This window comes from Ciona robusta, chromosome 3 (genome assembly GCF_009617815.1).
Source record: "Ciona robusta chromosome 3, ASM961781v2".
In the NCBI taxonomy this organism is placed as follows: Eukaryota; Metazoa; Chordata; class Ascidiacea; order Phlebobranchia; family Cionidae; genus Ciona; species Ciona robusta.
This window is the reverse complement of record NC_143237.1, coordinates 9,926,647-9,942,632: the sequence shown is the minus strand read 5'-3', so window position 1 is coordinate 9,942,632 and position 15,986 is coordinate 9,926,647. Positions and strand designations below refer to the sequence as shown.

General features: G+C 33.9%; 3 protein-coding genes across 3 annotated transcripts; 1 reads left to right on the top strand and 2 right to left on the bottom strand.

The window, feature by feature from the left end:
• Positions 1–36: 36 nt before the first annotated feature.
• On the bottom strand, positions 37–1,953 carry LOC149739244 (eukaryotic translation elongation factor 1 epsilon-1-like). The gene is made up of 4 exons (XM_089875739.1): positions 1,812–1,953; positions 1,602–1,757; positions 842–1,000; positions 37–333 (listed from the first exon to the last, which is right to left on the bottom strand). Exons 1-4 carry the CDS (start codon positions 1,860–1,862, stop codon positions 265–267), a joined length of 435 nt encoding a protein of 144 aa, XP_089731865.1. The 5' UTR covers positions 1,863–1,953; the 3' UTR covers positions 37–264.
• LOC149739243 (protein-tyrosine sulfotransferase 1-like) lies at positions 1,916–11,966 on the bottom strand. Its single transcript, XM_089875722.1, has 7 exons — positions 11,736–11,966; positions 11,273–11,436; positions 7,955–8,110; positions 5,871–5,993; positions 4,131–4,340; positions 3,431–3,620; positions 1,916–3,352 (listed from the first exon to the last, which is right to left on the bottom strand). Exons 1-7 carry the CDS (start codon positions 11,931–11,933, stop codon positions 3,335–3,337), a joined length of 1,059 nt encoding a protein of 352 aa, XP_089731848.1. The 5' UTR covers positions 11,934–11,966; the 3' UTR covers positions 1,916–3,334.
• An 817-nt stretch (positions 11,967–12,783) lies between these two features.
• On the top strand, positions 12,784–15,947 carry LOC149739242 (14-3-3 protein epsilon-like). Its single transcript, XM_089875727.1, has 6 exons — positions 12,784–13,056; positions 13,280–13,473; positions 13,602–13,711; positions 14,626–14,768; positions 15,044–15,247; positions 15,494–15,947. Exons 1-6 carry the CDS (start codon positions 12,990–12,992, stop codon positions 15,547–15,549), a joined length of 774 nt encoding a protein of 257 aa, XP_089731853.1. The 5' UTR covers positions 12,784–12,989; the 3' UTR covers positions 15,550–15,947.
• Positions 15,948–15,986: the final 39 nt, after the last annotated feature.

Sequence of the window (15,986 nt, the reverse complement as noted above, 5' to 3'; positions counted from 1 at the left end):
TCCTCACAGTTCTAAATAATGAGTAAACCCAGGATGTTTGTTACGTCACACCACCCACTGTGACCGCATATGATTTATTGTGACATAATAATAAGAAACGTCAATCTTCCCGCTTTATGACATAATAAATATCCATTCTCTGGTTCACAAGAGGTATGACGTCACACCGAACCGGAAACAAATTTTCATCCCAACAATCGGTTCTATGACGTAGCATCAAACAACAATGAAGAAATAAAGTTTCTCGAATACGAACAATGGACTTCAATAAATTCGATTCTTAACAAACAATTGAACTTCTCGACCGACCAAGATTTCTTCTTTGTGTTGCATCTGTGACGTCACACATGGTTAGAACAGAATAGACGCGCGAAGACAATAGTTACGATCCAGACAACAATCAAAGAAGCGTTTAGGCGCTAAGTCTTTGTATTAACACCGACTTAACGATTCGCAATTACTAATCTGTGCGTTTTATCAATAACCTGGTTTACAGATGTCATTTCTTAGCCTTTTCACGTCGTTTCGCGTTGTATTTCTTCGTTATTTTATCGGTTCTTTTTCTATATGGGCGAGGTTATATACTAAGACACACAAAGTTGACCTATAAAAATCTTCTACCACTGGAAAAGCTGTTTTTTTATGGTTTACGTAAAAAACGTTTAGTTGCTAATTGTTCGCCTCTGCGCTGCACCTATTTGATCTTCGCTATCGTATTCGAAGAGGTAAAAATAATTAACTTAAGTAAAACGGCCTCGACATTAGGTACAAACGTATAAATAAGCCATGTTTTTTAACGCGAATTTAAAGCTATTTATAAAATATAATAAACCAAACTCACATGGTCAAACCATCTCGCTAGATGATTAAGTTGCGTTTGTTGTTCGTATGTCGATAAATCCTTCATCATGTTGGACAGGATGTAAAACAAAACCACATCAACCAACGTAAATTTATCACAGACAATGTAAGTTCGGTTTTGGAGGTGGCAGTTTACTTTCTGTGGTGAAAAGGTGGTTACCTCATGCTTGCTGTCGAGTTATAACATGAGTGTCTCCTTATGAAGACACACATGGTGTATTTATACACCTTATGCTCACTGTCGAGTTATAACATGGGTGTCTTCTTTTACACCAAACACACATGGTGTATTCATACACCTCATGCTCACTGTCGAGTTATAACATGGGTGTCTTCTTTTACACCAAACACACATGGTGTATTCATACACCTCATGCTTACTGTCGAGTTATAGCATGGGTGTCTTCTTATACATCAGATACACATGGTGTATTCATACACCTCATGCTCACTGTCGAGTTATAACATGGGTGTCTTCTTTTACACCAAACACACATGGTGCATTTATACACCTCATGCTCACTGTCGAGTTATAATATGGAAGACTCCAATACACCAGACGCGCATGGTGTATCATGTCCTACTTATATTATTAGGCCATTGGTGTATTCGTAATATATACTTTTATACATCTCCGTTAATACGAAAGGATCAGATTAACTAAAACAGCGAAGAAAACGAAATTAGCAGCGAAACGACAGTCGTTATTTTCGAACATCTCATGTTCGCTGCCGACCTACCTTAGCCAGTGACGTCACATCCTGTACATCGAGCAAACTTTCCAACCACTGCCACACGAGGGCTCTCGTTATGACGTCACTTCCCTCCAACTCTTGATATTTTGATTTTTTCGACAACGTGACTATCTCAGTCAAGCAACCGACGTCTGATGGGATCTAGAATAATCAATTGTTAATCAATCTTTAACTGTGACGTCATAATGCACATACTTCCGCTCGACCCAAAAATGACCTCAGTGACGTCATATGCTCGTTGATCATCCTGATCGTGACGAATAAAACAACTCAAAATTCCCTAACGTTATTACCCTAAACTGCGAAAAAAATACACAGATATCTTAAAACAAATACGGTAGTATGACGAAATATAAAACAATGTGATTTCGACACGAATTATACGTCATATGTCGCGGCATTTCATACGCTGTCATTATTATTTCATTATGACGTCATCATCATGCGATCGAAGACGAGTATTGAAGCACATATAGCACGCTAGAGGGCAACAGAGAGTGTGTATGGGAGTAAAAATACCCGGAAGTGGAAACAATAGCGACTTCCTGTGGAACAATGAACGCTACAGCCAACAGCGCCTTGATTATGACATAATAATAATAAAATAATTGTGCTAAGAATATATAAGTTCGGCACAGTTTGAACCCGCGCGAAAGAAGGCAAGAACGGGTCACGTGGTCTGCTACGTAGTTAATGACGTAGGTAATAAAAAAACCAAGTAGAAAAATGTTTTATCGATTTGTGGAGAATACTGTGGGGCAGAGGCAGATTGGGTCGAGTACGAGTTGGTAAGAAAGTAGTTACACTCGATGTTGTTAGTTCAATAGCTTTGGTTTGGGTGGGCCAACTATGTATATAGGATGCTGGGTAATTAAATGGTTGGGCGTATGGTATACAAAGGACAATGGTTTTCAACTTACAGCGTACAACCTGTGGTACATAAAGGTATCATCATGTGGTACGCTAGCGGCTTATTTCGGTTTTTAAGTAAAACAAGTTTACAAAAAAAAGAAAAAATAATTTATGATTTTTTTTTATTTAAAAAAAAGTGGTTTAAGGTCTAAAAGGTGTACGAGTAAAAATGTTGAGAACCACTGTACCAATACTTTGCATGGCGATGGTCGGGTCTACGGCTCGTTTAATAAACACAATCATAGTTGAATGAATAAATGTAACCTATTTACTCTTTGCGTGGCGGGGAAACGGGAAACGACAGTCGTTATAAAACAGGAGTGTTCTGTTTCATACACGTCGTTTTTAAACGTCGTTCTTAAACCTGGCAACGACCATCGTGCGAAACGACGTGATTGAAAAAGACTTTAATTAAAAACAATTTAAAAATTGCTCCCAAGTTTGACCCAACAGCCTCTTACATTATTACTAGAACTTAAAGAACGGGATAAGAAAACAAGTTTAGATTTCATTATAATATTCGGGGGACAAATATTTGCATCTTTAGTTGGCCCACCCATGTTAAATGCTGTTTATATGAAACGTGTGATGCTTGGCATCTATGACGTTGATAATGGTGATTGTGACGAAATAGTGCGATTGTTAGTTCAATATAGATTACAGAAAGTGTGGCATTGCGACATCATGCGGAAAAAACAGTGTGAAGGTGACGTCATCCAGATTGAAGAAAAACTTAAGGCTTCATTTGATTTCGCGGATGACGTATTCGTAACGTTACTATGACGTATGAGTACATCCGACCGTCATCATCGCGCAGTTCTCGACTGTAAAGAAAACTCGTTAAAATATTTTATAATGACGTCACATTTCATGATGTCACAAGTTATGACGTCCCAGTTCACCTTGTTTAATACGAATGGATCTGGTATACCATACTCGGGCGTCGGGTCGTTCGGATCGTAACCAAGTCTTCGCAACATAGGGGCGATCGTGGCCATGTCTCTCATAACGTCATCGGGGAGTTTCCCGAACCAACTGGTCAACGCATCGAGGTACAACGGCCGCTGTACTTGATCCGTGGATTTCTCAACGCTAAGGGAGAAGTGGTGTTAAAAATGAATGCAACTTATTTATCCTCGCGTAGCGGGGCAACGACAGTCGTTATAACACAGGTGTTCTGTTTCATACACCTCGTGCCAGCTCACATCGTTACATTAACGGGCGTTTATGTTATGTCGTTCCCGCTTACGAGTTACCATATATAAAAGTTGGTAAATGAACGAATGGGGCAACGGCAGTCAGTATAACACGGGTGTTTTGTTTCAAATATCCCGTTTTCGGTTACGAGTTATCAAGTATTCAAGTCAGTTGGGAATAGTTTTATTATTCCCAACGGCTGACAGTTTGAGCAACTTATTATTTTGTCATGCATAATAAAACAACCAGCGGCCTACTACAGTTCAACCTCTGCAACTCACATTTTACGTTTAAAAGAAGGCCTTATGTTGTAACACACACCATTGTTATCCATTGTTACGTCTATTGTATGTAACAAACATCGTTGGTATCCATATCTTTAGCAGACAGTGAACAATCGCTTACTTAGATAATGATATGTTGGTCATATGCTTCTCATGGTTGAGAACAGCTTCGTTCCAGGGCACCGATAAAAACTTTAAAATGTTCCTTGTTTCTGCCGCTGGATGGAGCACGAGTTGCTCGTAATGAACGGGGAGGCAATTCTTGGATCCAACTTCGTTGCATTGAACAAACATCGTCTCGATTGCGCGATTCCATTTCGTAAGTACGTCCCTAGTGTTTGAATAAATAATGAGAAATACGAAAACAACTGATACCTTGGATGTATTTTATATATTGGTAAGTTCATGTGTTACGGAGGCCTCCAGGAGTAACATTACGGCGTTAGTAACGTTTTTAAATGTGTTTTTTTTAATACAATCTTTTTTAATAATTAGATTGAATATATTAATGTAATAATTAATACACGGCAGAGCTACCATTACTAAAGCATTGGCATTGATAACGTTACGACGAGACACGCGTTCTATACCCCATTAAGGTAGTTCATACTTTATACACACTCAATAATATAGATTCAATCGCATATATTTAGGGACGAAAGTATTCGTGTTATGATGGATAGTTTCGTTAACAGTAAACGTGCTATAACTTGGTCGCTTATAAACATGTTTTAACTACTTCTATACACAGAATCGTGTCATTACTACAACCAACATTCTGTCATATATAGACACACATACAGTACACCAGCAACGTTGCCGTGCATACAAATAAACAAGCGGGTATTTAGCGATGCGGAATTTCTACTTAGGCCCGTAGCTGCAGGGAAAAACCTAATAGCGTATTTTCCTTATTATCATTCTCCATTATTAATCTCGATTACCGCTTTTTAACAAACGCAAATAAACGTTGAACAAATAAACAAAGTTAAAATATTTTTTTTAAATTTGAAAGGATTCCGGTCGTGATTGACGTCACAAAAGAACGTTGTGTGACGTCACAAGTAGTTATTTCATGATAAATGACTCGGATTTGTAAGGTAACAATACGAACAACCCTAGAATGTTGTTGTTCGGTACTTATCATCCTAACAGGTCGTTAATTAATTGTTTGTGGCTTATCGCGATGTTTGCGCTGCTAGTAGCGACTATTATGACGTCACAAGCTTGAAAGCGACACAATTCGATCACGTGTCCTTTTCAATAAGGCTCTTGTATTTTTAATCCAATTTGGTGACATGTATTCGCGTGTAAAGGCTTAAGTGGCAGAACCTACACTGACTTGCTGAACAATCCGCCAAAAATTGAAGACCGACATAAAATATTAATGCTTTTCCCTATGATCTTATTATATGCGGTCGGAAATCCCTTATCAAAACATGAAACGAAATTCACGCTTTTCTTATACTTTTAACGTGTTGATATACCGTTAGTTACGTCATAGGACGTAATAATACGGTGTAAACTGCACGTTTAAGGAAATTGATCATCTTATCAATATAGTGTTAAAAGTGGAGCAATTTAGGTGAGTCGTGAGTGTAGGTATTTAGTTATGTTTTTTTTGTATATTTTTTAAACATGACCTACGTCTACTTAATTCCAACTTTTCACATATATAGTTATAACATGGGTGTCTTCTTATACACCAGACACACATGGTGTATTTATACACCTCATGCTGACTGTCAAGCGTTAATATTCTACTGTCACAATACCGACAACACAGTTTAGAAAACCAAAATCATGTAAGTCACAAACAACACACAACCTCAGTCATGTACCAAATACCTTGTAATCTTACCTATAACTGTTAATATCAAACCCAGAAATTGTTACTTTTCTTGAAATAATAGAATGAGCCGTAGCCCTACCATCTCGTAGCATAAGGATGAACTTGGCGTTTGGGAAAAGCTCTTTTAAATATCTGGGTAAATATAAATGTTACATATTACATAATAATTAGGTACATATAAATGTTACAATGATACATTATAATTAGGTGAATATAAATGTAAAATGTTAATTATGTTACGTTTAATATTTAATAAGAGCAAGGGTTGAAAAAGTCAAACTTTTACATAAACTGTGTTCCGAGTGGGTTTGTATCATAAAACGTATCCACTATTGAGAAAATCTTTTCCTAATTCGCCTCAACCTTCAAATACTTGAAAATTTTACCGATAGACATCTAATATCCAAGCAAAGTAATTTTCTCTTACTCTTATAATGAACATATATAGGAAAAGGGTATTTCTCAAAGCAGATATGTATTATGATATAAATCTTCCATTCTCACTTGAATTCTGCTGCAAATTTAGCAAGAGAAAAATTAATGAGTGTGGAAATGATAAAAAAAACATTGTTTGTTAAATAAGTGTTGTTAAAATCTAATTGTTTAAATTTCAATGAATTCATTCTGTGTACAGACCATTAACATATTTTATGTGCAAATAAATTTAATGTTTGAAAGGTTAATGGGGTTCCTGTTGTAGGGGGATTAAATGGTATGCGATATGGTCACTGAGTATACCACTTAATAAAGATGAATCTTTAGGCTGCGGAGCATACAATATTCCCCATGACAAAGTTTTCTTATAATAGATAGGAAAATTTCCAAATTCTAGTTTGATCTAGAGTTATATGGTTCAGTGAAAAAACTAAGTCAAACGTAAAACCCCAAAAGCTTACAGGAAAGCATGGCTCTAATGAATGAGCACATTTTACTTTTAGAGCCTGATCAAAATGGATGATACAAATATACATAGATAATATACAGCATAAAATAGATAAGAAAGTAATAAAAACTTCACCATCTGGATGATGTTTTAAAACTTTCGGTTGGTTTTGTCTAAATGATAATTACTTGCTAAATATGCAGTGTTAATTTGTAAGACAAACAATATATACATTAATGACCAAAGACATGGTAAATGCAAGAAAAGTTAAACTAAAAGAACAAAACAATTCTTTAATAATTCAATGCCTAAAAAGGTCGCTTGCGTGTCTAATTATATCAACAGTGTTTCAGTCTGTTTAAGATCAAAAAAAGATTAAACCTCAACACATGCCTCATACCAACAGTGTATACAATGTGGTGGAAATTGCTATCTCGGGAAAGAAGCAAATCTAATAATGAAAGTTAGCTTTGCTTTGTTGGTGTGTAAACATTTTTTTATCATTACAACATGTGCGTTGGAATTAGTACAAAGTATCCACAACTCAGCTTTGCATACAACAATGCTCAACCAACCATACAAATTATTGATCTAAGTTTTAGATTACTTGTAAGTTACAAGTGGTAACAACCACAATAAGTATGTTAAGTGTATGGACATGACATGTTTCACATTTGAACCACTTTCGATAAGGGGTGAAATAGATAGGTTTCTAAACTTATTTTTGCAACAACAAGTCTATAAATTAATGGCAAAAAAAGAAAAAGTTCTAAAACTCCATTTCAGACAAGTTTTGTAATGAAAGTAGATTAAATTAGAAATAAACACAATATAAATAATGTAATTTAATTTGATTTTAAACCTAAAACTTGGTTTCCTATTTTACAAGAAATCTTTTTGTTTTATTTGTTGTTCACTCGGATAACGCCAAGTGTTTAAAACAAATTAATTTTACTTGACTGGTCCATACACATATATACCATAGGGAAGCAATCTGCTCTAAAAGGTTTCAACATTTATTCAAAGCTAAGTATAATTGACCTTTATAATATAAATAATGAATATTGAAAATTATTTCAAAGCAAATTATAAAACAAACAACTCCTTCAGTAAGAACCTGCATTAATAATTCAAGTGGATGCAAACAGTGGTGGAGAATTGTAGCTTTATATTGGAGTGACAGCATAGAAAGTGGATAATTTGTTCTTACTTGATCGATTTCAATGTGAAAGGGTCTTTATTGCAAAGAAAACGCGCTGGTTTGCCGTGTTTAACAATCACTTCCAGGATGAACTGAGTTATGGCTTCATTTATTACTTCATTTGTCACGCCGGCTTCATCCAGTCTCACCCTTTCTTTGGGAGACCTGTGCGAAATTTCTGTCCATTAAAACTGTGACCCTTATAAGGTATTACATTATACAGACGTGACAAAATCTCATGCAAACATACAGTAAGGTAGGGAAAGATCAGACACCTTTATATTCTATTTTCTTGTTCTATTTGTTAGGAAACAAAGAGCATTCAAAGAATTATAAAAATGAATATAACTTGCTAAAGGTGTCCCATCTTACCCCACCCTACTATAATACTAATTTATGTGTTATGAAGACCCACATTTTACCACTAATTTTAACTTTTTACTTTTGCGTGGTACGTGCGTTTATTGCTACGACCAAAAAGCCAAATTAACCTACATTGCTACTTGCTTGATGAGTGATTTTTAATACAACATGATCCACAATAATGATTGTAAACAAACCATGTGATACAGTCTCTTTGATTAGAGATAAATTATTCATTTAAGAAACTTGTATTACCATGGATCAGTGAGGAAAAAGCAGAGAAAAATAATTTAATTACTGAAGGGGTGAAGGTGTATTTGTAGAAAAGATTTCTAAGATCAAGGTTAAGTGTGTAAGCTAAAGTAATTTCAATTAAAAAAGTTTTAATAAAAATAGCTTCTTGTTTTGTTTTGGGAAAAAAGATTGTGTAGATTTATTGTGTTTAAAGTAAAATTGAATTTATTAAAAAATGGTAGCCTAGTAGTTAAATACAAAGTTACTCTATGTCTATATTGACACTTGACAGTCAATGTTAAATATTACATTTAATATTACTTCATAAAAAAACTAATACAACTTCCAAATATTTTTCATATACCAGAAAAAAAAAACTTAAAAAAATAGTTTTTATACATTGAAAAGTGAATGACAGTTTAACCTGGGTTTTGCGGGGCTGGTTTAATACACTGTGTCTATACCCTGTGAGTCAAGGAGTCAACCAAGCAGAATTAATGGGAGTTATACAAATTTTAAAAAGTTTTAATACACTTGGAAAACATGTTTTTTACTCACTAAAAAGGATTGACAGTTAACGTGCGTTTTGCGGGTTGCTTTATACACTATGTCTATACCCTGTCAGTCAACCAAGCAGTAAAAAATATTGACAACCTGAAGGTTGAGAATTTGAGATATTGTCGTTAAATTTGCCATGAAGTTTGCAACAAAGGACGGGCGCGCTGAGGAAAATAACAAAATTCCATTATTTAATTTGAGCGACAGGCCGCAGTGTGGGTTTATGGGTATAGCCATGAATGGAACCGCTAATTTAGGAAGATTCTCTTGGATATGCTTGGTAGAATCGCTATTCATTGAGAATACATTATCCTTTGTAATTGTTTGCCTTCAATGGCAACTATAGTTGGGAAGCTTATACAAATATGGGGAAAGTTGAAAACAGTTTGTTTAAAAAACACATATTTCTGAATATATATAAATGAGTAAAGACCAATTTTTGGGGTATATACATATAATGTATATAAACACATAATAAAAGATTCCAAAAAAATTGTTAAATAATATCAGACAATTTGTTTCAACAAAACTACGTTTTCGGGGTATATATATTAATATACATATATTAATTATTAAAGACACATTATTGAACAAAAGTAGTGATAGATAATAGATATTTTGGTGGCAGGCATGTGCAGTCATCCATTAAAATTGATCCCCAAAACAGAATCATTTTGCAAAGGTGCAAATTATAAGAAAAAGTGGTTCATAAGTTGGTTTATAGCCAGAACAAATTTGGGATTGTCTGCATCAGGGCAAACTTCAAAAAATGTTACAGCAAATTTAAAGTTTGATAAAAAAAGTATTATCATTTTTATATTGATTAATATAAATTTGAATAAATTTAATCCAACATTCATATTTATTTTCTTTAACGCAAAACTGTTTATCTGTAATTTTTCCACATTTTCATTCCACTGACAAAACCTCAATGTTTGCCAGATATTTTAATAATTAACGAAACAAAACCGATAACAAACAGAAACAGCAACAAACATTATTTTTTTTTATAAAAATGTACGAAGGTTTTGGCAGTCCCATATTGATCAACAACTGTAAATAAATCATTAGGCCTCATCCTACACAACCAGGTTTGAAAATACAATTCTAAATGTTGTAAAACTTCAATGGATTTGTGCAACAAATTTAGTAATTTAAACTTGTGGTTGCAACTTGTTTACAAGTAATTGAAGTAATAGGCGTTACATATTAACATCAGTTTATGGTAAAATGGCGCCTTATTAACAAGTTACAAGAATAAATTTTTCATGGTAAATTTATGGCAGTCTCCATAGAGTAGATGAATTTAATTAATTTCAAAACATGTATAAATTTTTAAGTTTGCTACACACAAGCCACACAGTGATTCTAATACACAAAACCTTTAATTGCTAATAATTAAAAAAACAAAAATATCATCAAACTTAATAGATGAAAAATTATCATTATTGAATTCCTTTCTTAAAAAAATTAAAAAAAAGAAAACAGGCAAAAGTTGGAGCGTGACATCCACTAAGCCCCAACTATATATAATTTCAATAAACCAGACGTTGAACTTAAGGCAGCTTAAACTAAAGCTGCTGCAAAGCCTATAATGTAACAGACAGCATATTTTTGAAGTCTTGAGTTCATACGTAGTCTAATACTATACTATAAATATTCATGCTGCTTTTAATGTCGGTACTGCCTTCTTGATGGCAGTTTTAAAAGCCCTTGGTTATCTTGGCATCTTTTATTACCTGAAGACTTATCAACTAAATCTTAAGTGTTCATCAACAAAATGTTTAATTTAAACATTGCAGAAGAAACAATAGCATTTAATCAATATAATATTGGCAATAGTGAAAATAATCTTTTACTTTTGAATAAACTAATATACACACAGCTTACTGGTTGGATGCAAAACCACATGACCTAAACAATAGTAAACATAAATGGAATGTGAATGTAACTTGATTTACCCTCGCAAGGCTGGGCAAAAACGGTCATTATAACATGGATGTTATGTTTCATACACCTCTTGCCAGCTAATGAGTTACCATGTATGTAACTTTTTTACCCTCGAATGGCGGGACAACGACAGTTGATGTTACATGGGTGTTTTGTTTAACATTGGTAGTATGTAACTTTGTGGGTGATATGTATGTAACTTTGTGGATGAACAGGACTTACTTAAGCCAGTTTGCTCGCATCCCAAGTATCCTGGGTATGATCCTCGTTTCTTGGCCGCACCGAACATCAGGATGAGCATCTAACATTGCTCTCATCAAAGTGGTTCCACTGCGTGGCATTCCACCAATGAATACAAGAGGCATGTTCTTGTCGTAATCTACAACCTGTTTATAACACAATTATTTATTTGTGAACAAAATTGGGTTTAAAAATAATCAAACGTCATTCAATAAAGCCAGGTTGGGAACTGTAACTCGTAAAACTCAAGAAATTTATCAGTAAAATATGTGACATTTAATTGCCACAAAAATTAAACTTTGGTGACAAATGCCCGAAGTCTTTTTTGCCATTCAGCATATTACTTCTCTACATTTTAGGAAGCGTAACTGTAAGATTTCCCGAACAAGAACCAAAGATCCTTTTAAAAAAACAGTAAATTCTTCATTGTACTCAACTTACGTACCTTATGTTGGTAAACATAATCTGGAACTTGGCTGATCATCTTGATTTGCCTGCCCAAGTTTGATTTCTCTGGACTTGCTACAATTGCTTGGTTGGATGCATAAAAATATGAAGCATACATCGACGACAACCAGAACGCAATCAAAAACATTCGCGTGGCAATACCCATCCTAGGGCTGCCCGTCCTAACTAGTCTCATCCTTGTAAACAAAAATGTTTAGTAAATGCTAGTTTTTTGCTGACAAAGCATCTTCGTAATGGTACTTCCTTTTTAAAGGAGAAATAGTAAGAAAGTAAGTTCCATAAATAACAAAACACTTTTATACTGATGCTCGTAGTGCGCTTACTATTACATTATACTTAAAATACACATGGTGTGACCCTACACCTCCTGCTCCTTTTCAGAGTATACATAACTGTCTAAGTATCAAACCCATGCCGCGCGTAATGCACCAGTGTTCAGCAGCGCAAAACACTTTCTCTCTTGAAGTGAAAGGTGACAGCAGTCAGTCAGCAACGAACGTAAATCCACCAACGGAAAGAACCTGAGAAGCAAGTCATCGTCGAACCACCGGCTATTGTTCACCTGTTGAAAGGGCGATGGAAGAACTAAACCTAGCTCAAGAATGCTAGAAGCAATATACGACAACTCATATCCTAAAATCAAGTTAAATTCGTTTAATTTAATAAATATAAAGCTTATGCTATAGTTTGGTATACAAAACTAAAGACATTCACCTTAATCTATTTTGTGAGCAAATTTGTTTTCGAGATTATTAAATCTAACAAAAAAAAACAATTTAACGATACATAACAGCCGTTTGTATAGTATTTTTTAAATGTACTTTTGACTCCCTCTCTAACTAATAAAAATTAAAAAATAATTTGCCTGAGCAGTGTGAAAATAAAGATCGGATTTTTTCGGAAACCGAAATTTAACCGTTAGAAAAATATTCATCCGCGATTTTTCGTGTTGCTCCGCATTTAGGTCAGTTTTATCTGATTTAATCAAAACACTAATCATCGCTTCGTTGCTAGCTTGTTTTGAATACGGAAGTTAGTACAGAATTAGTTGTCAATATCACTGTAGTATCAGTATCCGTTTCTCGTACTTAAAAATATATTGCCTTCCGCCCGCAATACGAATAAGAGAAAAAAGTTCTGTTTTCAGTCGCCGGCAAATTGAAACTACAGTGCAGTATTGAAACAGCTTTTATTATTACCAGCATAAAATCGTAAGAAATATCTGTAAATTATGTCTACTGAACGTGAAGACTTGGTGTATAAGGCTAAGTTAGCTGAACAAGCAGAAAGATATGACGGTAAGTAGATAAGAATATCGCGTTTTAGAAATTAACGTATTTTATTAAAAAAATCTTAAAACTTCTATGCTGTGAGAAACTGATGCTGTTTCTTGTACAGATTTAAACAATAAATTACCTAGTATTTACAATGTTTTTTATATATTTTTCATACACTGTTTTTGTTTAATTTTATTAAAAAAATGTGAAAAATTTTACACTGTAAAATATTATTTTTTTGCAGAAATGGTGGAGTCCATGCAAGCAGTTGCAAAGCTTGGAGTTGAACTTTCAGTTGAAGAGCGGAACTTACTTTCCGTTGCTTACAAGAATGTCATCGGGGCTCGACGCGCCTCGTGGAGGATCATTAGCAGCATCGAACAGAAGGAAGATGACAAACAAAAATCTAATGAAATGACCCAAAACTACAAGAAACAGGTAAGTTTTTAATATTTTTTATCTTAAAAACGAAATTTTACATAATTTGTTTGTAAATTTGTAGAAAACATCATTTTACACTTTTTCTTCATTTGTAACTAAATTTAACAATTTTTTATATTATTTAGGTGGAAAAAGAACTGAACGAAATCTGTAATGCAATTTTATCTCTCATTGACCAACATCTTATCCCAAATGCTGGCCAAGCCAACGAATCCAAAGTATTTTACCACAAAATGTACGTTTTACTGGCTTTCATTAAATTTCAAATTTTGTTAACTTTTTTATTTTAATTTTGATAAAAAAAATTTAAAGACCTGAAGGGTTAACAAGATAAGAATTGTCCTTTTAATCATAAAAGAAGATATTTAAACTTGTGGAATATGTTAAACTATTATTTTTGATTGGTACATCCCTTTTATTGCTTCTGCAACTTTTGTAAAACAGATTTTGCTATTTCTAAGGAACCGGCATAGAAAAATGCCCATTATCTTCTGCTATAACTTTGTGAAACTCATATAATGAGATAAAACTAAAAAAGAATAAGTAATCCAGGGCTCGTCTAATCTATTTTGGGGGTTGAGAAAAATATCTTAAATTTTCACTTTTCTTAACAGTTTAAATCCATGAAACCTGGATTTTCTTTTTAGACTTAAAAATGACTGCCCATATATAAGATATGTGGGAATGCACATCACAGAATTTCGAATCCATGAGATTCGAATACTACAGGATTCGATATTCTGTTTAATGATGTCATCTCATGAACTATAAATAACAATTTTTGAAACCTAATAATTTTGAAAAAAAAATTGTGTTTGTGGGACTTTCGAGAGTAAACATTTCCTAACAGCTTTTCAAATCCTGCTATACGTTTCGTGACACAAAAACTACCCAATAATTTTTTGATCATTTTACAGCCTATGATCCAACAAGGCTGTTATTAAAGAGTCAATAAACTGACTTATGTGGGTAAAATTATTTTTTCCTATAAATATAAAAAGATTCGAAATTCTAGATTCGGAATTCTAGATACGAAATAAAGTATTCTAGGATATCCTAAAATACCTAATTATTCTGTAATGTGCATTCCTAAAGATTTGACTTTCATTTCATACGTTTTCAAACTGAAAATTTTACTTTTGTTTGCAGGCAGGGAGACTATCACAGGTATTTGGCTGAGTTTGAGTCTGGTGACCAGAGGAAGGAAGCTGCTGAGCAAAGTTTGCTTGCGTACAAAGCTGCAAGTGATGTAGCAGCAGATAACCTTCCACCAACACACCCTATTCGCCTTGGTAAATATATTATAATGTAAACTATATTAATATGCTGTTTTATGGTAACTGGTGCTTAGCATATATTAAAGGACAAATTTTACCCATTAGGGCGGGGCAGCAATGGTGAATTATCTTAGTTATTTAAACTGTGCAAATTAGTAATTCTTTAAACAATACTTATTATTTGAAGCGAGCCCCTGTTGTTTTCCGCTATTATATTTTTAATTTAAAGTAGTATTATTTAATTGTAATTAAGAAAGTCCTTTACATAAAATTTGTTTTTTTGCGTACAGGTTTGGCTCTCAACTTCTCCGTGTTCTATTATGAAATCCTTAACTCAAGCGATAGAGCGTGTAAGTTGGCAAAGAAAGCCTTTGACGATGCCATTGCTGAGTTAGATACGCTGTCAGAGGAATCATACAAGGATTCAACTTTGATCATGCAGTTATTGCGTGATAACCTTACATTGTGGACCTCTGACATGCAAGGAGGAGAAGGTAGGATTAATGTTTCAAAATTATTATTGATTCTGGGCGTGTATGTCCTTGGGCAAAACACTTAACGTTAATTGCTTCAACTCAGTGGTCATTAATGAGTTGTCAAAAAAAATTGCCAGCTATACAAAAAACAAATACTCTCAAAGTTACACACTTGTTAACTTTGTTTAAACTAAATTAAAATACAACATATCTCGTAAAGTGACCGCAGTTTAACAAATTACATTTATTTATTTTATGTTTTAGAAAATACACAAGCTCAAATTGAAGACATTGAGGGAAATGCAAATGATGAGCCTTAAACATGAACAAGTTAAAAAGCTTGTCTTGGCAACACAGAAAACTGTATAACCAAATTACTCCTAATTCAAAATCACGTGTCTATATTTTGAAGAGTAATTTACCCGCGGATTCATAACGTTTCTATTCTTTCCAGCAATTGTACTGTCTTGAATGTGAATGCTTTTTTAGTGTGAAATAATTGATGTATTTTTGTCATACGTTCTAGTAATGTTGCCATAGTATTTAAAATGAAACTGAACTCACAACGTTTTTGGTGCACAGCATTTTTAGTTGTCATAATTTCCAAACATTTTATGTTTTATTACCAAACATATGTTAACATTGCTTTAAACTTAGATGTTTATGTGTGTATATATAACTTGTGTTAGTTGCCTAAAAGTACATCTTAACACATTAATTCCTGCTGCTTAATTAGCGCATAGGCAGAACAGCTGTT

What these genes read in the sequence shown, in the direction of transcription:
- LOC149739244 (XM_089875739.1), bottom strand. Translation starts at nt 1,862, where the DNA reads ATGATCAACGAGCATATGACGTCACTGAGGTCATTTTTGGGTCGAGCG. An exon ending in CATTTTTGGGTCGAGCGGAA is followed by an intron (nt 1,758 to 1,811) that starts GTATGTGCATTA and finishes TGATTATTCTAG; the next exon opens with ATCCCATCAGACGTCGGTTG. An exon ending in TAGCGAGATGGTTTGACCAT is followed by an intron (nt 334 to 841) that starts GTGAGTTTGGTT and finishes GTGACGTCACAG; the next exon opens with ATGCAACACAAAGAAGAAAT.
- LOC149739243 (XM_089875722.1), bottom strand. Translation starts at nt 11,933, where the DNA reads ATGAGACTAGTTAGGACGGGCAGCCCTAGGATGGGTATTGCCACGCGA. An exon ending in ATGCGAGCAAACTGGCTTAA is followed by an intron (nt 8,111 to 11,272) that starts GTAAGTCCTGTT and finishes AATTTCGCACAG; the next exon opens with GTCTCCCAAAGAAAGGGTGA. An exon ending in TTCACATTGAAATCGATCAA is followed by an intron (nt 5,994 to 7,954) that starts GTAAGAACAAAT and finishes ATATTTACCCAG; the next exon opens with ATATTTAAAAGAGCTTTTCC.
- LOC149739242 (XM_089875727.1), top strand. Translation starts at nt 12,990, where the DNA reads ATGTCTACTGAACGTGAAGACTTGGTGTATAAGGCTAAGTTAGCTGAA. An exon ending in AAAGTATTTTACCACAAAAT is followed by an intron (nt 13,712 to 14,625) that starts GTACGTTTTACT and finishes TTTTGTTTGCAG; the next exon opens with GCAGGGAGACTATCACAGGT. An exon ending in AACACACCCTATTCGCCTTG is followed by an intron (nt 14,769 to 15,043) that starts GTAAATATATTA and finishes TTTTGCGTACAG; the next exon opens with GTTTGGCTCTCAACTTCTCC.